At 41.9% G+C, this 26,410-nt stretch overlaps 1 protein-coding gene across 2 annotated transcripts in view; it reads left to right on the top strand.

The window, feature by feature from the left end:
- ptprn2 (protein tyrosine phosphatase receptor type N2) overlaps positions 1-26,410 on the top strand; it is a 956,995-nt gene that overhangs the window by 397,114 nt on the left and 533,471 nt on the right. For both annotated transcript variants that reach the window (XM_060825120.1, XM_060825121.1), the window contains exon 11: positions 14,466-14,545. In XM_060825120.1, coding sequence (XP_060681103.1) covers positions 14,466-14,545 — 80 coding nt within the window. The remainder of the gene's footprint in view (positions 1-14,465; positions 14,546-26,410) is intronic.

Consider the following 26,410-nt stretch of genomic DNA (forward strand, 5'->3'; position numbering starts at 1 on the left):
AGAAGAAATTACTTTATATCTCTGTTTTGAATGAGTAACCCTTTATTCTGGAACTATGCCGTCTAGTTTGAGATTCCCCCATGAGTGGAAACGTTTTCTCAATATGTGCCCTGTCAAGCCCTCTCAAAATATTTCTTTGTTTCAATAAGATTAATCCTCATTCTTCTGAACTTTAATGAATAAAGGCCTAACCTGTTTAGCTGTTCTTGATAAGACAATCCCTTCGTCTCAGGAAGCAGCCTATGAATCTCTTGTGAACTGACTCCTTTGCCAGTTTATCCTTTTGCACATCCTGAGGCCTAAATTGTGCACAGTATTCCAGGATAGGCCTTATCAACGCCTTTTACAGTTGTAATAAGATTTCCCTTTTGTAATTTGTGACCCTTGAGCGATAAAAGTCAAAATTACATTTGCCTTAGACCATAAGCTTTTGAAAGCAGAAACATTCAGCCAACCACACTACTCTGCCTTTCGAGCAGGGCTGATATATATTTCAACCCCATTCTCTTACTTTCTCTCCATAACCCTCAATCTCCTTAGCAATCAAGAACCTATCTATCTCTGCCTTAAATGACATGGCCTCCACAGCCTTTTGAGCCAGTGGGTTCCACACATTCACCACCCTCTGGCTGAAGAAATTCCTGCTCATCTCCGTTCTAAAAGGTTGTCCCTTCACTCTGAGGCAATGCCCTTGAGTTCTAGTCTCTCCTATTTCTTCACATCCAGTCTGTCCTGGCCTCTCAGAATTCTGAAAATTTCAATCAGATACCCACTCCCTGCCCCCGCTGTCCTTCTAAACTCCATTGAAAACAAACAGAGTCCTCAGCCACCCCTCAGATGGCAAGCCTTTCATCCCAAATATCATTTTTGCAAACTTCCTCTGGACCTCTTCCAATGCCAGCACTTTCTTCCTCAGATACTTGTCCCAGAAATGCTCACAACATTCCAAATACAGTCTGACCAGAGTCTTACACAGCCTCGACAGTATACCCCTGCTCTAATGTTCTAGCTCTCTTGAAATGAATGTTAACATTGCATTTGCCTTCCTAACTACATGTTAATCTTAAGAAAATCCAAAACCAGGAATTCTAAGTTGCTTCATGTTTCAGATTTCTGGAGCATTTCCCCACTTACAAAATAGTCTACATCTCTACTCTTCTTACCAAAGTGCATAACCTCACACTTTGCCAAATTGTATTCCATCTGTCACATCTTTGCCTACTCTCATAGCCTGTCCATGCCCTTCTGCAGCCTCCCTACTTTCTCAACACTACCTACCCCTCCAACTATTTTTGTGTTATCTGCACAGTTAGCAACAATGCCCTCAGTTCCTTTGTCCAGGTCAGTAATTTATAATGTGAATAGTTGTGGTCCCAACACTGACCCTGCTGAACTCCATTAGTCACTGGCTGCCAACCTGAAAAAGACCTCTTTTATCCCCACTGTCTGCCTTCTGCCAGTCAGCCAATCCTCTATCCATGCCTGTACTTTGCCCCAACACCAGGGCTTTTACTTAGCAGCCTCCTGTCCAGCATCTTGTCAAAGGCCTTCAGGAATTCCAAATAGATCACATTCACTAGCTCTCCTTTGTCTAACTTGCTCGTTCCATCCTCTAAGAATGATAACAAATTTGTTAGGCATGACCTCCTTTTGACGAAGCCATGCTAATGTCGCCCTATTTTACCTTGCATTTCCAAGTACTCTGCAATCTCATATTTAATAATGAACTCTAAAATATTACCAATGATCAAGGTCAGGCTAACCCGTGCAGTTAATTACTTGCTGACATTCATGCTAACTTTGTGTTTTGTGCAAAAGAAGATTCTTATCCCTCTATGCTGCACTATTTTAGAGTTTCTCTCTCTATTTAAGGAATAGTTTGCCTTTCAATTCTTCCTACTAACATTATAATATCTTTCAATTTTTGAGGCAAGCCAAATGGCCTGTCTCCACACTGTAGGGATTCTAAGTATTCTAAGACTCTGCAAAGAGTCTGCAGGGCATCAGCAGCAAGGACTTGATGGACAGTTCCTGGATGGAATATTACAGAATAAGATGTGTGAGACTATAACATATATGTGATTGCAAGACAATATATATGTTTCTCAATATTTTTGTCAGATATTTTCTTGAGAGAACTACATGCTGGGATTTCTTTCCATTCTACCATAATAATATGCATCTATATAGGACCTTTTCATGTAGTAAAACATCCTGAAGTGCTTCACATGAATGAGGAGCAAACAGCGTTTGGGACTAAAGCAATGACATGTTAGCAGAAAGCACCAAAAGCTTTGTTAGAGGTAGGTTTTAAGGGATGGATGTCGTGATTGAGGAAAGAGACTCATAGAATCATAGAGATGTACAGCACAGAAACAGACCCTTCGGTCCAACTCATCCATGCCTACCAGATATCCTAACCTAATCCCATTTGCCAGCACTTGGCCCATATCCCTCTAAACCCTTCCTATTCATATACCCATCCAGATACCTTTTAAATGTTGTAATTGTACCAGTCTTCACCACTTCCTCTAGCAGCTCATTCCATACACAATCACCCTCTGTGTGAAAAAGTTGCCCCTTTTTGTGAATCCATATCCTTATAAACTGGATTGGTAGGGGGATGGTTAAGTGGACTAGGTACCTAAGAACATAAGAAATGGGAGCAGGATCAGATAGCAGGGGCATTGTTGGAATGTCTCTATAATAGTAATCCAGAGCCCCAGGCTAAAGTTCTGGGGATTTAGGTTTGAATCCCACCATGGCAAATGGAAAAATTTGAATCCAGTAAAAATATGGGATAAAAAGCTGGCATGATGGCAACCTTGTAACCATTGTTAATTGTTGTACAAACCAATCTGGTTCACTCATATGCTACAGGGAAGGAAATCTACCACCCTGAGCTGGTCTGGCCTACACATGACTCCAGACCCACAGCAATGTGGTTAACTCCGCCTGCACCATTATGATAATAAATCTTGGCCCAGCCAAGAGAAATGATCAAAAAAAAAGCTGCTGTCCTCCAGATTCAACTCTTCTTTTGTTCCAATTCCTCATAGCCCTCAACTCATCAATATATCTAAAGCCTTTCACCTCCTCTTTAAAGACTTTCAATGACCGAGTCTCCCCACCCTCTGGGGTAAAGACTTTTGGGGAGCAAGTTCCATAGCTCAAGGCCTAAGGTGCATTTCTTGAAACACAATACAAACTTTGCAGCAGACACCTACTATGAGGAGAAGAAGCAAATACCAATAAACCAACAACATAGTGAGACAATAAAATCTAAAAGGTGGTAGAATTCTGAAGATAAGAAGGATTAATTTGGGATGGCCTAGCCATGTCTGTATGGGTTTCCTCTAGGTGCTCCGGTTTACTTCCACGGTCCAAAGATGTGTAGGTTAGGTGGATTTGCCATGTTAAATTGCCCGTAGTGTTCAGTGATGTATGATTAGGTGCATCAGCCATTGTAAATTTAGGGTTACAGGGAGAGTGGTGAGATGGGTTGAGGTGGAATGGTCTTCAGAGGGTTGGAGGGGACATGTTGAGCTGAATGGCCTGTTTCCACCCCGTAGGGATTCTTGACTTGTATCTCTAATATATCCACCACTGGGACATTGGTCTGTTGCATGATGTTTTGGGCTAAATCAAAATAGGATTAATTTGTGATGAAACATCAAAGCTAGAATTCCAAAAATGGCCTCAATAGAAACATGGACCAGAATTTTAAGAGGACAGTGGAGATCTCACCCATCAGTTGAGGAATTTCCTTTAGTTCCATGGGGGAGACTGAGAATAATCAAATGACTATCAGGCACTTCATTGGGCATCATCAATCCTACTTCATGATTGAGGACCCTGGCCTTGGGCCTCATTTGTGTGTAGTGCCACCGGGAGCAGTGGCTGCTGGTGGCATTGCACCCACTCCAAGGCCGTGACGCCCCAAGGGGCACCAGACCGCAAGTGATGAAGGAAAGATGCTGATTCTGAGGCAAGAGTTGCGGGAATGGTGGAAGGGATTGGAAGAAAGGGCAGGAGGTTGGTGCAGTGATTGTAATGAGGTCAACCAGGTGGACCTCATAGAATATGAGTTCCCAGATTGGGACTGTTAATCTTGTCCAATCAGGGAGCCCTGACTGACAAAAAGGATAAATGATGGGAAAAATGAACCCTGGAATGTCTGACTCAGTGAAAGGCAATGCTACTGACAAAGGCTACGCATTTGTAAATAAAGGGTGAGTGTGTGGAATGAGCTGCCAGAAGAAGTGGTGGAGGCTGGTCCAATTACAAAAGGCATCTGGATCGGTATATGAATAGGAGGACTCGAGAGGGATATGGGCCAAATGCTGGGAAATAGGGTTCGTTAATTTAGGACACGTGGTCAGCATGGAGGTGTGGGACTGAAGGGTCTGTTTATGCCCTGTGTAACTCTATGACATGCTTGAATGTCAGCCAGCTCATAAATGAACTTACATAACATCAAGTGCCTGCAACTGGAAATCTGTGTAAGTGCCCTCTGTCCTAATCAATTAGAGAGGTGTTCCCACCATTGTGACTGATTTGGGAACTCTCCCATGATTGAGCCGGTTCGGCTACCCATGATACCAATCTTGACGGATTCAGTAAAATCCGCCGACTCCATCCCAGCGAATTATTACAAGTTGCTTCAAGAAGGAGCTTACTATTAATCGAATCATTTCTTCTTTTGTTTCACCAGGAATGTTTATGTTGGGAAAGTTTGTTTTTTCAGGAAATGATTTCAAGAAAGAAATTTGGAATTTGTAAATACACAGCCTCAGAGAGAAAAGAGAGAAAAACTGCAAGAGAAAAGCCTCTTGTGGGTTCAATTCCAACTTTAGAAATTCAACAATTCAACACAGCACTGATAAAGGTTTAGACTGTCGGATGTGCCCTCTTTTGTATCAGATATAAAGTGAGTATTAAAGGTCACATAGCATATCCTGTAGAAGAGTGGGGAGTTCACTCTATCCAATCCCTCTACACCTCCATCCGCCATGACCAGGGCCTCCAAGCCCTCTGTTTTTTCCTCTCCAGACGTCCCCAACAGTACCCTTCACTGACACTCTCATTCGTTTGGCTGAACTGGTCCTCACCCTTAACAATTTCTCCTTCGAATCCTCCCACTTCCTCCAGACCAAAGGGGTAGCCTTTGGCACCCGTATGGGCCCCAGCTATGCCTGTCTCTTTGTTGGCTACGTAGAACAGTTGATCTTCCATAATTACACCGGCACTACTCCCCACCTCTTCCTCCACTACATTGATGACTGCATTGGCACCACCTCGTGCTCCCGCGAAGAAGTTGAGCAATTCATCAACTTCACCAACACATTCCAGCCTGACCTTAAATTTACTTGGACCATCTCTGACACCTCCCTCCCCTTCCTGGACCTCTCCATTAATGACGACCGACTTGACACTGACATTTTTTACAAACCCACCGACTCCCACAGCTACCTAGATTACACCTCTTCCCACCCTATCTCTTACAAAAATGCCATCCCTTATTCCCAATTCCTCCGCCTCCGCCGTATCTGCTCCCAGGAGGACCAGTTCCACCACAGAACACACCAGATGGCCTCCTTCTTTAGAGACCGCAATTTCCCTTCCCACGTGGTTAAAGATGCCCTCCAACGCATCTCGTCCACATCCCGCACCTCCGCCCTCAGACCCCACCCCTCTAACCGTAACAAGGACAGAACGCCCCTGGTGCTCACCTTCCACCCTACAAACCTTCGCATAAACAAAACCATCCGCCGACATTTCCGTCACCTCCAAAAAAACCCCACCACCAGGGATATATTTCCCTCCCCACCCCTTTCCGCCTTCCGCAAAGACCGTTCCCTCCGTGACTACCTGGTCAGGTCCACGTCCCCCTACGACCCACCCTTCCATCCTGGCACTTTCCCCTGCCACCGCAGAAACTGTAAAACCTGTGCCCACACCTCCTCCCTCACCTCTATCCAAGGCCCTAAAGGAGCCTTCCACATCCATCAAACTTTTACCTGCACATCCACTAATATCATTTATTGTATCCGTTGCTCCCGATGTGGTCTCCTCTACATTGGGGAGACTGGACACCTCCTAGCAGAGTGATTTAGGGAACATCTCCGAGACACCCACACCAATCAACCACACCGTCCTGTGGCCCAACATTTCAACTCCCCCCTCACTCTGCCCAGGACATGGAGGTCCTGGGCCTCCTTCACCGCCGCTCCCTCACCACCAGATGCCTGGAGGAAGAACGCCTCATCTTCTGCCTCGGAACACTTCAACCCCAGGGCATCAAAATGGACTTCAAAAGTTTCCTTATTTCCCCTTCCCCCACCTCATCCTAGTTTCAAACTTCCAGCTCAGCACTGTTCCCATGACTTGTCCTACCTGCCTAGCTCCTTTTCCACCTATCCACTCCACCCTTTCCTCCCTGACCTATCACCTTCATCTCCTCCCCCACTCACCCATTGTACTCTATGCTACTCTCTCCCCAGCCCCTCCCTCCTCTAGCTTATCTCTCCACGCTTCAGTCTCTCTGCCTTTATTCCTGATGAAGGGCTTTTGCCTGAAACGTCGATTTCGCTGCTAGTTGGATGCTGCCTGAACTGCTGTGCTCTTCCAGCACCACTGATCCAGAGTTCACTTTCATATCCTGTCCAACATTTATCTCTCAGCAAAAAATCATGAAACCGGTTCCAGTCATAGAGTCACACAGCATGGAAACAGACCCTTCAGCCGAACTTGTCCATGCCAACCAAGTTTCCCAAACTAAACTAACCCCTATTGCCTGTATTTGGCCCTCTGAACCTTTCCTATCCATGTACCTGTCAAATATATGTTAAATGTTGTAACTGTACCCATATCTACCACTTCCTCTGGCAGCTTGTTCCATATACTCACCACCCTCTGTGTACAAAAGCTACCCCCAGGTCCCTTTTAAGTATTTCTGCTCTCAGCTCCAGAATACAACTCTCACTTTGAACTCGCCCAGCCTAGGGAAAATACCTCTGTTATTCACCTTATCTGTGCCCCTTGTGATTTTATAAACCTCTGTAAGATCACCCCTCAAACTCCTAGGCTTCAATGAAAAAAATCTCAGCTTATCCCGCCGCACCTTATAACTGAAACCTTCCCATCCTAGCAACATCCTGGTGAATCGTTTCTGAACCCTCTCCAATTTAATAACATCCTCCTACAACCGGGCGACCAGACTGTACATTGTATGCTAAAAGTGCCCACACTAACATCTTATATAGCCTCAACATGATATCCCAACTCCTATTCTCAATGGTTTGAGTAATGAAGGCAAGCGTGCTAAATGCCTTCTTCACCACCCTGTCTACCTGTGATGCAAATTTCAAAGAACTCTGCACCGGAACCCCTCGGTCTCTGTTCAACACCACTACCCAAAGTCTTCTAGAGTCATAGAGATACAGAGCATGGAAACAGACCCTTTGGTCCAACCTGTCCATGCCGACCAGATATCCCAACCCAATTTAGCCCCACCTGCTGCACCCGGCCCATATCCTGATTTTACTAAAATGTAATACCTCATAAATATCCAAATTAAACTCTGTCTACCAGTCTTCAGCCCATTGGCGCAGTTGATCAAGATCCATTTGTAGTCTTAGATTATCTTGTTCACTGTCGACTCTCCCACCAATTTTGATGTCATCCACAAGCTTCCTAACCCATGCCTCTGACTGATATTAATTTGCTGTTTTTTGAACCTTGTACCACAACTGACTGCCAAGTTTTCTACGAAACAATAGTTACACTTCAAAAGCAATTCATTTGCTGGAAAGTATCTGGGGGCATCCAAAAAGCTGTACATTTATCAAAAATGAATACAATGCAAAACCCCACATGAAATGCTAATCTTGCTTTATTTATTGAAATTTTGTTCTTTTGTAGCATTTTATAATTCCTATTATAGATTTTTAAAGATGTTTTCCTTCACGCCTTTTAAATAATCAAATGAAGGAACTTTGTAGCATATTTGGAATCAATATCACACAGTATGATTTCAAAACCTTTGACTTCATAATTTAATTTGGTCAGGTAAATAAAATACATCCAATAGTATCAGTAACCTTGAAAACCTATGAACCTCTATAAGGTCACCCCTTGACCCCATGTGCTTCAGTGAAAAAAGTCCAGCCTCTCTTTATATCGCAAACCCTCCAGTCGTAGCAACATCCTGGTAAATCTTTTCTGAATCCTCTCCAGTTTAATTATATCCATCTTATTGCAGGGCAACCAGAACTGTACACAATACTCCTAAAGTGGCCTCACCAACATCCTGCATAACTTTAACCTAACCACCTCATATCTCCTATCCTCAATGGTCTGAGCAATGAAGGGAAGTGTGCCAAACATCTTGTTAACCAGCTGCTTAGCTATGATACAACTTTCAAACAACTATGTATCTGCACTCGTATGTCTTGCTGTTTATTTTAAAAATCTTTCAGATCTGCGTACATCCTGTTGTACTTCTGATTTTGTGTTCAGCAGTGAATGGGCAGAATACTTGTGGTGCAGATTATGGTTCAAGCTCCCTTCCAGGGCTTGGCTGCCAAGGAAGGTGTAGCCAAACAGAATGAGTACCAAATCTCCTTCCCACAGTCAACATAGGCATGTAGTAAGTGTCATGGGACATTCTTGGTTAGTAATGCAATGGAAAAAAATTGGAGCATCTGCCACTGCTACTTATTCCTCTGGATTGCACACGTGTTGCCACTGCAACTCGGCTTGCTTGGGTTGGCATGTTACCAGGGCGATGGTGTGGATCAGATTGGTGTCAGTAACATGGGGTTTGGACCCTGTTCTGGCTGGGCTGGATTTGAATCTGCTTCCTCGTTGTACTATGGGGCATGAGATTTTACCTCGGTTAGCTTGTTAACAAGAGTGTGGTGCAGAATGGGAAATAAAACAAGAATGGGTTCAGTCCGCATCCCTGTTGTGCTAATTTACAATTGCCTGCCTCCTCACTTATCTGTCCTAATGGAGTGGTTACCCCCAGGTTGTCCATGACCACTTTTCTTTTTTGTTTTGGAGAGAGAAACTTCTGTCCCTTTGTGGCCTACAGCTCTGTGACTTTCCCTAGCCAGCCACGGGGGTAGTTGTAATGCTGTGGTTTAGACCAGCCTTCAGGCACAGAACTGGAAGGAGAGAATGTGGATGAGGAGGCCAGGCATTTATTGTGCTTATCTGTTCATTGACTTTCTATGAGCTTTGCAGTGGGACTTGCATTTAAAAGTTCTTTGGAAGACAGAGTTCTTGACCGGTCAAAAGGGATCTGTATGAACAGGGCAAGCAATGATGCGGCTTCTTAATCAATCTGATTGAAGGAATGTTTCTGAATGGGGCAGAATCTAAAATATGAGTTAGCACATTTACTGGACTGATTCAGAGGGAAGGAAAGTTGGGATTAATAGAAAGAAAGGTAAAGGAGACAGAAAGAAATAAACTGAAGGAATGAAGCACCAAATTTGTAAAATGTAAATTCCAGTACCAGAGAGCTTCTCTTAAAGTAAATAAGGTTCATCAAGGCCTACTTATAGTCATTGAGTATGACTGAAAGAGAGACATTTGTGTGTCTTTCAGCAATATTTATCATGATATTAGAAATCTATGTTAATTTAAAAGTACAAGGTTTAATTTTTTCTGATTTGGAGATGCAGGTATTGGACTGGGGTGTACAAAGTTAAAAATCACACAACACCAGGTTATAGTCCAACAGGTTTAATTGGAAGCACACTAGCTTTCGGAGCGTTGGTCCTTCATCAGGAGATAGTGGAGGGCTCAATCCTAACACACAGAATTTATAGCAAAAATTTACATTGTGATGTAACTGAAATTATACATTGAAAAATTGATTGCCTGTTAGGATAGTCAATTTTTCAATGTATAATTTCAGTTATATCACACTGTAAATTTTTGCTATGAATTCTGTGTTAGGATTGAGCCCTCCACTATCACCTGATGAAGGAGCGACGCTCCGAAAGCTAGTGTGCTTCCAATTAAACCTGTTGGACTATAACCTGGTGTTGTGTGATTTTTATTTTTTTCTGGTGAGTTTAGTGGCTAAGTAGTGGGTACATACAGCAATTTTACACTGTTCATGTGTGTGGCAGCAGAGTCTTCTTGCAAAATACTGTTCAAATGTAGTTTCTGGAGGAACAGGACAACTCAGACAACAACATCCTCAATTTGATATTCATCTTCACTAAGTTCTGACCAACTTACCCTTTCATAGTGACCAGTGCTAATGCTAGCATAAAATCGAGGTGTTTCAATTTGTGGTGTAATGATAGGAACAAGTCAGCAAGGTGGATCTTACAATTTTATGAGTTCCCTGACTGGGGCTGTTTGTCTGGTCCAGTCAGGAAGCCCTGGCTGACAGGAGTGCTAGAGGTTCTCTTCACTCTGAAAGCTGGCTGTGAGGGAGCTGAATCAGTGTCCTGGACTCTCCGCGTGTAAATAAAAGATGACTTGGTGATGGGATACCAGCCTTTGTGGAGTTATTTCAGTGCTTGTTTTAACACTGCCCTCTTAAAACACTTTTGTATTAATTTGGAATTGCAGTCATGTGTAAAACAGATTCTAAATGCTCAGTTTTCTCTCCAAAGAAAGTTAATGTTGAATGGTAGGCAGACCAGGACACAAAGAAAGTCAGGGATGCAGAGAGACAGCGATACAAGGAATGGGAATGGGGAAGAATAGAAGAATAGGTAGCGAGGAGACAATACAGTGCAAGTGAGAGATATTGGAGTTGCTTCAAAAGGCAAGAACACTGTCACAGGAAACCTTCTAAATATATATAAAAATAAATTGATTCAGGATTTTTCCCAGCTTCTGTACAACAGTATGTTTTGTCCTATAGCAAATTTATATTCTGAATGTCCCAATTTTCACAAACAGTTCTCCATTATCACAATTATGACAAATATTCATTGTCTCATTACTGCCTTCACCTTTGAACTACTCCCCTCCCCTCTCCTGCTTTATGATTTTACTGCAAGTACCAAGTAGTGTTTTATTAAATTGATTTGTGCTATTAATAGTGTCTGCTCAATCACACCAATGTACAGTGTTGGTCATTTAGTGATGTTTTGTTGAATTAATTTATGATAATGTTGATTCAGGGAAACTAAACATTGGATGAGAGAAATTTGGGTGCAGTGTGCTGCCTCAAGTGGTATTGTCTGCCCTCAGGGAATTGATATAAATGCAGAAAAAAACACTTTTAATCTGGTTTATGGATCAGTTTTATAGTCAGCCAGCAAGACAGCCTGATGCTGAATTGTCATATTCCACTAGGGGGTATAATTACATTGTAAATGTGTTCACGTCCAGTACAATGGTGTTGCACAGACTGTCTTGAGTAGTGGTTTCCAGTCTGCTCCACTATCTCCCTTTATCATGAAATTTCAGTTCACCCACAATTGTCAACTGGACTCCACTGTTCAAACAAAAGTTCAAAAGTTAGTGTAAAGCAAGTATTTTGTGCACAACAATACCTTTTAAAATGTGTTGCTAAGTGGTGCATTGCTAAGTTTCTGCTGTTTTAATTTTTAGAAAACTTGCATTTGCATAGCACCTTTCATACATTTATTGCATCCAGCTGTACCTATCTTAGAGTGTTGTCATTTTTGCAGTGTTCCTGCCTAATAACCAAGTCAAGTTGCTTACACTAGGATATATCACATTGCCATACAAGCCGACTCAGCTCAGAAGACTGTGTCTGATAGTTAATTGTACATAAAATCTAAGTTCTAGTGTGTGTCTTTCTGATATTATTTGAGGATTTATTTGCAATTTTTGTTTACACTCATTTTAAAAGATATTGAAATCCTTGGGGATTTACAAGCAGAATAGATCACTGTAAATCCCAATATATTTTACTGTGGTGTCATGAGCTACCTAGAATGTTCAGTCTTAAAGTGAATGATTCTTGTGTACACTTCATGAGAGCTGATCATTTTTATTGTTTTAACAGTAGTCCTCAAGAAATCCCTGCTTTTTCTGACTAAGATTAAATCATTCTCACTGGTAGAATGCAAAAAAGGGCAATTTAAAAGCCTCCAACCATTTGATTTTACGTTCACATTTCTAGGAACGCAATACATTTGGAATCAAACAAATGACATGTTCAAAAATGCTGCATTACACTTAAATCCTAGCTGTTGCAGCATCACAATTCATAATAAAACAACAAATACATTTGTGAAGATGCATTGAACACTTCAGGAAGTTTTCTTCTGTTAACGGTGCAGTACAAATGCAAGGCATTGCTGTATTTCCAAATCCTTTAATTTCAGCAAATGGAGATAGCAGATGTTTTAATGTATAGTTTTTTATATACTTCGACACTCCAGAAACAGTCAAAAAGGGAGTGGTTTTACAGAAAACCATTATCATTCTGCTCATTCACAGAATCTGCTTGTGAAATCATACGTTGAGAGATATTAATACATCACTTGATGCCTGTAGAATTGCTATTTGAGGACTAGCCTCCTTCAGTAATTGTTGCTTGAATTTTCTTGGTCCCTGCGGTATTCAGAGTTGCTTCCCGCTGCCTGTATGTAAGAGCATTACTCATACAAAGGTGGCCTGCAGTGTCGGCAATTCCAGCATTTTTCAGCAAACATCAGTAAAGCAAACCAAGATCATGAGTCCTTGTAAAGAGGAAAGACACATTTATTTTGGGTTCAGACCCTTTGTCAAACAGACCTGCTGTCCATTCCCCATACCTTTGTTTTCATACAATCTTTTACAACCCGTCTGTTCCTTTGCTTAAATGTTATTCAGTTGAAGCCATCCCTACGTCATAAAATTTTCCAATTGATCAAAGTGACAAGTATGTTTTTCCATCTGATCTCACATGAAGCAATTATTGTTATACTTGGAGCAACAAAGGTGAAAGGGAACGTTATTAGAGGTGCTCAGAATTATGAAGGCTTTTGATTGAGTAGATATAAGGAAGCTGTTCCCGCCCTTAGGTGGGTCATTAACAAGAGGACGTGGATTTAAGATCATTCAAAGGAAAAGATAGGGGGAGGGGCAAATAAGGCAATTTTTAAAAACTCAGACAGTTGTTATGGTTTAGAATATGCCACATTAAAAGGTAGTAATCAGAAATTAAATGTTAAAGAACATCTTTGCAGGGTTGTGAGGAAAGAGTAGAGAGGTGAGATTAATTGATGGCTCTTTAAATGGGTTCTACATCACAATCTCCTTCTGTGATGCCTGGCTCTATGTTAGTGGAGAATCAGAGTTTGCAACAGATGTGTTTCTTTACAATAGCCACTGTCCTTCCAAATAATTGTGTTTGAAGTACTTTGGGAAAAATTCTGATGCCCATGTCTTAACTCGTAATAAGTACAATTTACCCTGCTGCCCCTGGGCTCATTGGCCTAATTTGGCTCCAGAGTCAAGCAAAGACTTGATTTTAAATTCTTCCTCCTTTTAAAAAAAATGTCTCCACAGCCCCCGGCTCTCTCCAGTGCATTTATCTGCTTCTGCCCCATGATTCTATGGGTGTTCTAGGTTCTTCAAGACAGGCCCACCCTGCACCCATTACATGCTGTGGGCCAGTACGATAAATGGACAGTGAGATTTCAGCCCCTTCATACGTGCTGGCCATTCTCTGGCAGTGCCAGAGCTCTCTACTGGGCACTGCTGGGACTGCAACTAATCCCAAAATGATGTACCATGGATCCACGTGAATCACAGGAATTGGATGGTGGATGGGATTGTACATTAAAGGTGGGGTGGCTGAAGACATTCAAGTTCATGCAGGGTAGAAGGAAAGGAGGTTCTGTCTTCTGGTGAGGGTCCCTCAAATGTGTAAATGGATAATCTTTCAAAATGGTATCCATCACATTTCTTCAAACATTGTTAACAGAAAAAACTGCTCAAGTGGCAAATGTTTTAGTGTGGGCAGCAGGCTTTTTAAAAAATCTCATTCAGAGGATGTGGGCGTCACTGGCTAGGCCAACACATATTGCTCAACTTGAATTTCCCAGAGTGCATTTAAGCCACATTACTGGGGATCTGGAGTCTCCTGTAGGCCAGACCAGGTAAGGGCAACAGTTGCTAAACAATCATCGTCAGACTCTTAATCCCACATTTCCAATGCCCCTACATCAGGGCCAGGATATCTGGATTCACATGCTTCCTTCTCTGGAGGTGTGTTACGTATGGCATGTCCGAACGCAGGTTGATTAACAACATCTATAGTGTGGGCAGATAACATTGGGGTTAGTTGATCTTTTTTACAAGCTGAGTTTACCGTTTTAGATTTTAGTGCATCAAAGGCGCTATATAAACAGGCTTTGTGGATTTGTGGTTTTGTGACTTTCAACTGTCCAGCTCAATTCCGGTGTAAAAATGAATCTACCATTGCTTCTGTGTAGAAGTCAAGCCCATCATCAATTTTAATTATCTTTCAGTATGCTGGGACCAGCTGTGATCTTCCAAGTCAAAGCCGTCGGTCAAAACGTGTCAACAGCTGATGTGGTGAACGTAGCAGGTAGGAATATTGCTTTTACTCTGCATCAAAAATATCGCAGAAAGAAGTGTAACAGACACACACACACACCGCACACATGCATACAAGGAGACTGACACTTAATAGAAGAGGCGCTTGCGAGGAGATTGGCACAGATGGGAAATTGAAGTGTAACATCGTAGAGTCAATTAAGGCAACCAGTGACTTCATTGTTTGTAGAGGAGATGGATTTAAATTAAGAGATGTGAGTGTGGTGTGGAATAGTGAAAGAGACTGTCTCCATGCACTTAAAAGAGAAATAAAAAAGGACATGAAGATGTATTAGCACAAAGTAAGGTCACTGAGAGAGATGGAGTTTACCTTACTGACAAATACTGCCTGATCTGCATCTGTCTGAAGCTGAAATATAGCGTTTCGGGAACAAAATGTCGAGAAAAAGTCCATTCAAAGTGAGCTGGGGGATGGGTTAAATTGAACAAGATAAAAATGGCTAATGGACGTGCCGTGATGTTGTCAGTTAATGCTGAACCAAAAGGTATTTGAAATCCTTGCTACAAATGGACGAGAAGATTTATTTGCTTCAGAAAGAAGGTTTGTGCAGAGGTAAAGGAGTCTAACAGTAAACAAGTTGCAATAATTGCATGTTGCCTCAAATATATATTTGAATCAACTCTGGCTAAAGACAAAGATCATTGGCACAATGTTATTGGAGTCACTGTTCAGCCAAGACTGTGCAATCTGCTTCACTCATAGAGTCATAAAAAGCTTTTGGACAAAATACATCTTGCTTTGGTAATATCTCCTTCGTCACAGCAAATCCAAGTTTCCTGTTCATTTCCTGGACACTTTTCCTGTCTATAAAGCCTTTAGTCTCTCCTTTATTTTCTCCTGCACACAACTGTAGGCATTGATAAACTTGAGAGATGGTGGTAATGAATTAAGTCGCGTGGAAAGTGGCACATGGTTTTGAGGAGACTTTTCAGCAGCAGTACGTGTCCAGTCCAATGAGAAATGAGTAACCAAACCAATTGTTGAGAATGAAGGGCCAAGTGATTCAGGTGTTAGTGAGGGAATATGAGGGGATGGTCATCATTGTCTCATAAGGTTTATGTTGACAGTGGAACAGAATAATGAACAATCCAGAGTGATCACTAATTACCTGGCAGAGAGCTGACTTCAACAGGGCAAGAATGGGATTGGGCTAGAAAGGGTTGGTGGGAAAATCTGGAGCTGAACAGCAGGTGACCTTCAAGGAAGAGATGGTTCTGGCCAAGCCGGGGTATATTCTCCATAAAGGGAAAAATTGGGCAGACAAATCAAGAGCTCCCTGGATGGATAAGGTGTTGAAATTAGGATACAGAAGAAACGTTATACCTATGAAAAGTATCAGGTAGAAAATACAGTTGAGAGCCAAACTGAATATACAACGTACAGAAGGAAGATGAAAAGACAAATAAGAGATGCAGGGAAAGATTATGAAAAGAGACTTGCAGCTAACATAAAAGTGAATCCTAATAGTTTATTTTAATTTGGTTTATTACTGTCACATATACCAAAATATGGCAAAAAGTATTGGTTTATGTGCTATCCAGGCAAATCATACCATACATCAGGATAATAGAACAGAATGCAGAATATAGTGTTACATCTATAGAGAAGATGCAGAGAATGATCAACTCTAATATATGAGAGGTCCGTTCATAAGTCTGATAACACCAGAGAAGAAGCTGTTCTTGAATCTGTTGATACATGTTTTCAAACTTCTATATTTTCTGCCAAATGGAAGAGGGTGGAAGAGAGTATAACTGAGTTGGAGGCGTGTTTGATTGTTTTGGCTGTTTTCCTGAGGCAGTGGAAAGAGTAGATGGAGTCAGTGGATGTAAGGCAGGTTTGTGTGATGGACTGGGCTGCGTTCACGAAGCTTTTGTAATTTCTTGCAGTCTCGGGCAGAGTTACCATACCAAGCTGTGATGTGTCCAGATAGAATACTTTCTATGGTGCATCTATAAAAATTAGAAACAGTCTTTGTGGACATACTAGGTTTCCTTAGCTTTCTGAGGAAGTAGTGGTGTCGGTGTGCTTTCTTGACTATAGTGTTGACATGGATGAACCAGGTCAAATTGTTGTCTGTTGTCTGTTGTCTGCACATAAACAGGAGAAGGGTGGTCAAAGGAGGCAGAGGTCCGATCTTTACAAATGAATTAGTGTCACCCAAGTCATGGTGATGGAGGACAAACCTCAAGCAATTGAAGCATTCAAAATTGATAATGAAGCAATGTACATTGACTGTCCTTAAAGTTGACTAGACACTGAGACACATTCAAGGCTACTGAAGGAAGTAAGAATGGAAATTAGATTAGCTTCCCTACAGTGTGGAAACAAGCCCTTTGGCCCAACAGGGAGAAAGTGAGGACTGCAGATGCTGGAGATCAGAGCTGAAAATGTGTTGCTGGAAAAGCGCAGCAGGTCAGGCAACATCCAAGGAGCAGGAGAATCGACGTTTCGGGCATGAGCCCGATGAAGGGCTCATACCCAAAACGTCGATTCTCCTACTCCTTGGATGCTGCCTAACCTGCTGCGCTTTTCCAGCTACACAATTTCACCTTTGGCCCAACAAGTCCACACTGATCCTCCAAAAAGTAGCCCACCCAGACTAATTTCCCTACATTTACCCCTGACTAATACATCTAACACTATGGCCAATTTAGAATGGCCAATTCACCTGACCTTCACATCTTTTGGAATGTGTGAGGAAACCGGAGCACCCGGAGGAAATCCACGTAGAGATGGGGAGAACGTGCAAACTCCACACAGGTAGTTGCCCCAAATGGGGATCAAACCCAGGTCCCTGGCGCTGTGAGACAGCAGTGCTAACTACTGAGCCACTGCCCATAACATTTCAGTTTTCCTTAGAGTCGGGGATTGTGCCAGAAAAGAATTGCAAACGTCACTCCCTTGTTCAAAAAAAGTGTAAGGATAAGCCCAACAATTACAAACCATTCAACATAATCTCTGGTGCTGGGGAGTCACATAACAAGGGAAATAGAAAGTGTTTCAAACTAAACAGTGGGGGAATTGGGAACAATTGTAGAAAGAGGTAATGTAACAAGGATTCGAGACAAGGTAAGGGAGGAACATAGTAATTTGGGAAAAGAGGGTTTGAAAATGGCAAGATGTGGCCAGGGAGAGAAAAAAAAGCATAGAAATACACCAACAATCAAGACTAATGCATACAAAAATTAAACAAAAAACTAATTCTTCTGTATGTGAATGTGCATTGCATTCTTAAGAAAGTAAAATTATTAGCGAGCATTAATGTAATTAAATACAATCCGATAGCCATTACAGAGACATGGTTACAGGATGACAAGGATTGGGCCCTGAGTACTGAGGGGTATATGACATTTAAGAGAAAGAGGAAGCTAGGGAGTGTTGGAGGGGTAGCACTGATAATCAAGGATGGTGTTAGTGCAGTTGTTGGAAATGATCTCACTTCAGGAGATCAGCATATAGAATCAATTTGGGTGGAGATGTGGCTTGTAGGGAGAAGAGGTCACAAGTGGGAGTGGCCTACAGGCCTCCTAACAGTACTACAGCGAAGCACAATGTATACAGGAAAAAATGGACTCTGTGTTAAAGGGAAAGTAATGATTATGAGTGAAGCAATCAACAAATAAACTGGAGTAGCCTGGATGAGGAATTTGGAGAATGTATTTGAGATAATTTCTTGGAGCAATGCATTTTGGAAATGACCAGAAAGCAGGTTACATTCGACATGGTATTGTGTGATATGACAGGATTAATTAATGACCTCAAAGGGAAGGGATCTCAAGGTAATAGCCACCACATTATGATTGTACTTTGTATTCAGTTTGAAAGGAAGAAATTTGAGTCTAAGACTAGCATTTTAATTTTAAATAAGGGCAACTTGTGAGTATAAAAGCTGAGCTGACTGAAGTGAACTCTATTCCAATAATAACTATAAATCAGGAGGTGGATGGGAGAGGAAAACTTGGTGAAGTTATATTCATGAGAAAAGTGGTTCTGAGCAAACTGGTAGAGGTACGGGCTGAAAAGTCTCCATGTCCAGAAAGACTTCACCCTAGAGGTGAGGTTGCTCATGAAGTAGATGATTCAAGTGTAAACCCTTGATTCAAGAAGGGAGGGAGGCTGGAACAGGAAACTATAGGTCAGTTAGCTCAATGTTTGTCATGCAAAAGATGTTAGAGTTAAGGAGATTATCGCTGCATACCATAAAAAAAGCGCTGGAAGTAATTAGGAAGAGTCAGCATGTATTCATCAAAGGCAAATCATGTTTAACCAATTTATTGGGGCTTTTCAAAGGATTAACATATGAACAAAGGAAGCACTGTACTTGGATTTGCAGAAGGCATTTGAGAACATGCCACACCAAAGCTTATTGTAGGAAATAAAAGCTCATGGTGCAGAGAATAACATATCAGAATGGATAGATGATCGGCTGTCTGGCAGAAAACAGAAAGCCAGCCTAAATAGGTCTTTGCCCAATTTGCAGGATGCAACTTGTGACCAGTAAAACCATCAGTTTCCCACCTGTCCTCTGCTCTGAAAAAAAAGAGTCATATTGGACTTGAAACATTAACTCTGTTTCTGTCTGCACAGATGCTGCCAGACCTGCTGAGTTTCTCCAGCACTTCCTGTTTTATTGGTCACTTGTTACATCCTGCAAACTGGACAAAGACCTATTTTTGCAGAGTTTCTGTTTTCTATTTTTATTTCAACATTTTTCTTGGTAAACTGATTAAATTTTGATTAGAACATAGGGAGATTGGGATTCTGGATAACCCGTCTACTGGCATTACAACTATCCCACTGTCTCCCCCTGCTACTATATTGAGTAGAGGAAATCTTTAGGGAATGCTGACGTTACTGTAGGTAGAACCAGAGAATTTCATGTTAACACATTTTGATATCATTCCTGATTGAATTACACAGAAGACCAAAATATTTTTACTTCCCATCTGAATAAACATAACTGTCATCTGAAGGAATTTTAATCACCTTATGTTAGAACATAGAACAATACATTGCAGAACAGGTCCTTCGGCCCTTGATGGTGTGCCGACCTGTGAACTATTCTCAGCTCGTCCCCCCTACACTACCCCATCATTATCCATATGCTTATCTAAGGATTGTTTAAATCTCCCAAATGTGGCTGAGTTGACTACATTAGCAGGTAAGGCATTCCACACCCTTACCACTCTCTGCGTAAAGAACCTGCCTCTGACATCTGTCTTAAATCTATCACCCTTCAATTTGTAGTTATGCTCCCTCATACAAGCTGATGTCATTGTCCTAGGAAAAAGACTTTCACTGTCTACCCTATCTAATCCTCTGATCATCTTGTATGTCTCTATCAAATCCCCTCTTCGCCTTCTTCTTTCCAATGAGAACAGACCCAAGTCTCTCAGCCTTTCCTCATAAGACCTTCCCTCCAGACCAGGTAAATCTCCTTTGCATCTTTTCCAATGCTTCCACATCTTTCCCGAAATATGGTGACCAGAACTGTACACAATATTCCAAGCGTGGCTGCATTAGTGTTTTGTTCTTATGTATGACACCAGAAATGTTTGCAATTCGCAAGATAGTTGATTAGATTACTTACAGTGTGGAAACAGGCCCTTCAGCCCAACAAGTCCAGACCGACCTGCCGAAGTGCATCCCACCCAGACCCATTACCCTACATTTACCCCTTCACCTAACACTACGGGCAATTTCACATGCCAATCCACTTAACCTGCACATTTTTGGATTGTGGGAGGAAACCGGAGCACCTGGAGGAAACCCACGCAGGCACGGGGAGAATGTGCAAACTCCACACACAGAGTCGCCTGAGGCGGGGATTGAACCCAGGTCTCTGGCTCTGTGAGGCAGCAGTGCTAACCACTGTGTCACCGTGCTGCCCACCTTATAGGTGAGGAAAGTCCTTTGCTCCACCAGAAATCTCTAGATTTTTGCAGACTGCAGCGGCCGTTGAATAATTCCAGGCCTTTCATCCAGACTGCTTTATCTGACAGTTTAGTCCAAACAGTGAGCACTTTGTGAAGAATTTCCTGATTTCACCCCTAAAGTTCCTTCCATTGGTTTTGAGCCTGTATCCCCTTGTTAAGTTCCCACAAGTGAATTTAATTCCTTTTTGTGTAATTTTCTTTCCCAAAACCTCCATGCGATCACCTCTCTTACTATATCGTATTTATAGAGTCAAAACAACTGCATTTCTTTCAAGGTATTTTTCATCAACCTGTTCAGACATGCCAGGAGAGTAGGTGGAACTTGAAGCCAGGTCTCTGGATCAGTGCCACAGGACCCTCTATTATAGTCCTTTCTTCATATGACAGCAAAGTGTAACTGCCCTTCTCCCACTGTCTTCAGTCCTTAAATGTCTCTTCTTTGAATATCATGAATAGGAATACTAGTATATCATGTTCGATAGAAGCTTTGCTTACATGAGGTTTGTGAAATTCTTTTGTCCTGGAGAGGCAAGGAATTGGTTAGAATTTTGGCGAGTTATTATGTGTGATCCTATGTACGTTTATTTAAGTTGTAAGGAAATCACATACTGAAATTCACATTTGGAAATGAATCAGGTCATTGAAAAAGCCCTGATAATTAAGAGCTCCATTGGATACTGCGCACTGGATACTGGTGGATGCTGTGGGCTCTACACGGCTTGCAAAATCACACAGTAACATTCTAAACGCCTGTCAAACTTCAAATGAAGCCATGTATGTGCTTATTTAGACAGCATCATGGGATACCCGACAGGACAAGTTCAAGGAAGAGGCTTGAACTGTAATGAACAATAAATCCAGCCTTGCCAGCATCATTCACTTCCCATAAATGAAAGCTGTTAATGAGAAACAGATCCATTGTAGATATTTTCTAATCAATCTGTTCAGAGGTGTTATTATAATATCTGATCGGCGTGGATTAGTTGGACCAAAGGGTCCGTTTCCATGCTGTATATCTCTATGACTCTATACACCTCTGGAGCAGGTAGGACTTAACCCTGAATCTTCATGGCTTAGAGGTGGGGATGCTACCACAGCACCAGAAGACCCTGCATCATAATACACATCTTCTCATCAAATACACCTGAAATAACTTGTTCCTTCTGGTTTTATAAAGAGCCTGAAGCAGAGGCATTTCCACCTATTATTCCCTCACTTATGATATTTTGACAGATTAGACTTGAATCTAAGTTCATTTTTATCCACAGAGGCAGACTAAATCCACTGGAATCTATTGGCAGATGATCCCAAGTTGAGAAGTTATTTCCTTTGTGCTCAATAATTGTTTTGCTTTCAGATTTTGTTCCATCTGAGGAAGTCACAATGGCTCACGCACCCTGACTACTATCAAATAGTTCCTTACTCGTAGCCTGTCCTTGAATAATATTTGGTTTTGTTTTTACGACATTTGACTCTCATTGAAAGCAGCACAAAAGGGAAGAGCCCCTGCATTTTATATTCCAAGGTGAATAATTCCTGTTCTGACATATCACTCTGCGTTGTAAATGCACTGAATTTGAGCCTTTGGCCATTGGTTTGATCATGAGGAGATATTTCCACAGTAATCAGTGAACAAAACCTGAAAGGTCAGGACGTTGGGAATCGATGGGGGCAAAGCTGGGATGCTTGCTATAACTCATCTGTTTTTCATGTCCTGATGGAATATAATGCAGTGCACACAAAACTGAGAAGAGGTTAAAATGCTCCTTTTAAACTGCGAGAAGTGAAAATGAATAAGAATGCAGCATTAGAACGAGCATCCTTGCCAATAGGAAGGTGATGTCTGATCTGTCACTGTACCTGACTATTATCAGCGGTTTGCTTTTCTATTCAATTCACAATTTGCAAGGCAGATTAGAGTTCAGAGGATTGGATATAACTGAAATGTCTCCAAAAAAAAACAAGATTTGAGACAGTATTGACCGGGATCTGTCGCATTTTCTTGTGTGCATCAAACACATCCTCTGTAGCTGCTGATTGTTGACATTTTACCAAATGGTGGGTATGGACACTGGTGACTCACTCAGAGAGATGAAGAAGAAAAAGTGTTGGGTCACTCGGGGGGAGAGTAGTTACCAGCTGTCAGAGGAATGTAATGTGTGATGGCTCTCACATCACAGATCAACAGAGAAACAAAGATGTGTAGAGGTTAAAACTGCCATTTGGTCCCAGTCTAAACAGATTGGAATTCAAGGTAATGAAGGAGCCCATTAATTCTTCTAAAATTAATATATGTATTAAAATGTTTTAGCTGCATTTTTTTCTCCTCAGAGAGATGGCAAAACAGGGAAGTAATTGTGTGAATTTTCCCCTGGAGAGAAATTTGTCCCTATCTCATGACCTCTTTTATTAAACGGGCAACGTTTTCAACCCACCAGCAATTAAGTTCCTTAAGTCAATTAATGGCCATTAAGGACCTTAACCTGTCACTTCCTTGACCATCATCCTTTCTGGCTGGGGGGGAAAGATGCACAGATGACAGAAAGGCTGTCAGCTTCGGCAGATATCTCCCAGCCCTTATCCCAATCCTCCTGCTCCTGGGAGCTGAATAAGATGATGAAAGGAAAATGACTTTCTTGCTTTAGGACCACCTGTGGGGTAAGCCTCAATGAATGAACTTTAGGACCAAGAATCTACCAGCCACTGATTGGGCAGCACCTTCTGATGGTCGAGGGGGTCTAATAAAGCAAGGTACTCTCCTGTGATTGTGTCTCAGTTTTTAATGAGCTGATTGGCAGGTGATTCACTATGTTTGCTTGCCTTCACTGTGTGTAATGTGTAAGCTGCCTTGCCAGTAGGTGGCCCCCGGGTTAGAAAGCAGTATATCGCATTGGAATGCTTAGGAAAGATGGATAGTTATAATCCAGGGCCTAATCAGCTTTAAAAACTTGAAGCAATTGGTAGAAATGTATCTTGCAGCCTCGCTATTGATCCTATTCTAAGGCCCATTATGCCTTTGAAAGCAGCAACAGAGCTACGTTGTTGTTCCATTTTGTGTGTAAGCTAACACCATTATAAATGCCATTCTTCAATCAGTTCTACTCACTTCTGAGAAATGACTATAATTTACTGAAGACTATAGGCCCTGATAACATTGCAGCTGTGGACACTGGTGACCGTGTGACAGAACAAGCAAAAGTCTTCCTGTCCTTTTCTCAAGAGCAACCCAGTCAGTTCCCACCACTCCACCTGATCTATTCCTGCCACTTTGCAAATTGACTGGCTTTCTTTTGAAATCATTGATTTGCTTTTGCTTCCACCAACCTTATTGGCAGCGAGCTCCACATCAACACCACTCACTGCATATGCCTCCCGTTCCCTCTATCTCCAACCCAAAAATTTCCCCTCCCTCATCATCAGCTAATGGATGCAGCCTGTCTCTTGCTATCTGCCCCCAATTGACCCCAAACTGGGGCAAATGGAATTGCCTGCCCCAAATCTGGCTCTGCATTCAGTGTTGGGATGGCGGTCACTTGAGGCAGCTTTGTTGAGCCCCTCAAGTGACCGTTAATTAGTCACTTACGAGCCATAATTGGTGGCAGCGAGAGGAGGGTTACCTGTGGACCTCCTGGTCCAGAATCTTATTGCTGAGGTATCAGGAAGGGGATGAGTATCTCCACAGGACCAGTCCAACCCCACCATTTTCCTCACTATCTCCATGTATCATGCCTCAGGAATTGGACTAGTCTGATTGTAGTCTTTCAGTACTGCTCCCACAGCAGCCATTAAGTAGCCTTTGATTTTTAAAAAAAGGTGTTTTCTTTTTATCTTTTGCGATACAGAAAGCTTCGCTGATTGAATGCTTGTTATAGAATGCTATTCACTGGCGGAAGCTGTGTTTAAATGTCGCAACACCTTCTTTGGAGATGAGGACAGATTGAGAAAAGTGAGATGAGGAGATTTTTTTTGCAGCTGGCTGTTATTATTTGGAACGCACTGCCTGAAAGATTAATGGAAACAGGCTCAATAATAAATGGCCAATCTAAGTTTGATAAGACTGGATCTGGAAAACAAAGTGAACAGCTAGGAGGAAAGAGCAGGGAACTAGGATTAATTGGATATCATTTTCAAAGGGCCAAAAAAGTTTTTTCTGACCAAAAATCATGAAATCCTTCCAAATACACCACTTTCTAAATTATAAAACTCCTCCCTTGCCTCAGGTTTATCTGTTGCTAAAACACTTAGCTATTTCTTTCTCACCTTTAAACTTGATGAGCCGATCTCCTGTTGCCCTCCCACTTTCTATTCTCTGTCAGGTTGAAGTTATCTAAATATTACTGTGTCTGTCCTACTCATACTAAGCCTCATTCCTAATCAGTTCAGGCAGCATCCAAGGAGCAGGCCTGAACTGCTGTGCTCTTCCAGCACCACTAATCCAGAATCTGGTTTCCAGAATCTGCAGTCATTGTTTTTACCTCATTCCTAATCAGCCCATGCTCACTATCTTGTTAAGTGGTTGAGTAAAGCCACAATTTGAAAATTTCCATCCTTTCTTTACATATTTCTCCACGGCCCCATGCCTTCCATCATCTTAGGTTTCTCTGTAAATGTTTCTGGCTGTACAGCCCTCTGTGATTTCTGCTCTGTTCCAAATCTGGCCTTTTGACACTTACTTAGGGTTGTAGGAGCAGAAATTACCTCCTGGGTGCAACAGTGCTCTCCTTCCATTCTTCGCTGCATAGTTAATGTCTGGATTTAAAATTGTAATTAAATATGAGGCTCACAGTATCTTAATGACATTTGAATTACTCATCCCATCCCAAGGAATGGCTTAGTTACTTCCCCCCTCAACTCATCACCCTTAAAAGCACAATTGGATGGTTTTTGGAGTCAGAGTTGTGGTTTTTCACATTCCATGCAACCTGAAGTCTCCTATCTCTGGGAATTAAATTTCTTCAAACGGAAACAGAAAGATACATATATAGAAGGAAGCAGTGGGAGAAGTGGAGAGGAAACAAAATGGGAGACTTGCGCCAGGAGACTTGTGGGCAAACTGAATTTTAATCAGCAACCTGTCTCAAACTGCTGATGAACCCTGCCATTTGCAGCTTGTCTAACATTAAAGTCGCTTGCCAGCTTGTTACCATAGCAGCTAGCAGTATGGTTGGCATGCACTTACTAAATTACAGCTCAGATTAAAGGGGTGAATCAATGACCCTGATTTGTGGTACAACAAGAGTTGCCGAATTGGAGTTGCAGCTTTGTCTCTGACCCGTGCCTCCATATGAATGCAGCTCCCCACTGGGATTGTAGCATCACGAAAATCACTTGTTAAATTATCGCTAATAGGGACACGTGGCAACTCTGTGAGAAACTGGTACAGTAACCAGCTGGGAAGTTCCTTCACTCCAGGGAAAGTTGGAGAGGCAGAACATTAACATATTAAAAATGCCACTGTTTAAAATTACGGTTTTGTGGTATGATCCCTTATATCCTTTGATTTAACATGGCAACCCCAATAGACATTTACTAATATATCTATTTATATGTTAATAAAACATCTTATGACCATACATCCAAGGCGATTATCTCCAACCCTCTAATCCTACTTCAGTCAGAGACAAAATTAATCTCAACTAGTTATATATTAAAAGCATTACATGTGGTACAATGATATGTTACAATATTATCCATGTCAGATTTCTCCTGTCACAATCACTTGACAACTGTAAGATTGGTATGGATTTTACATTTGTAATGACAGCAAAAATGTCAATTCTCAGTGTCGCTACAACTCTGAAATTACGAGAAACAGCTGGGACTGGACTTGCCTCTCCCAGAAATGATGCAAATAGGGTGGTGAAGCACTGAACATTTCTTTAGTTGGAGAAATGAT

Source organism: Hemiscyllium ocellatum, chromosome 5 (assembly GCF_020745735.1).
Source record: "Hemiscyllium ocellatum isolate sHemOce1 chromosome 5, sHemOce1.pat.X.cur, whole genome shotgun sequence".
Classification (NCBI taxonomy): Eukaryota; Metazoa; Chordata; class Chondrichthyes; order Orectolobiformes; family Hemiscylliidae; genus Hemiscyllium; species Hemiscyllium ocellatum.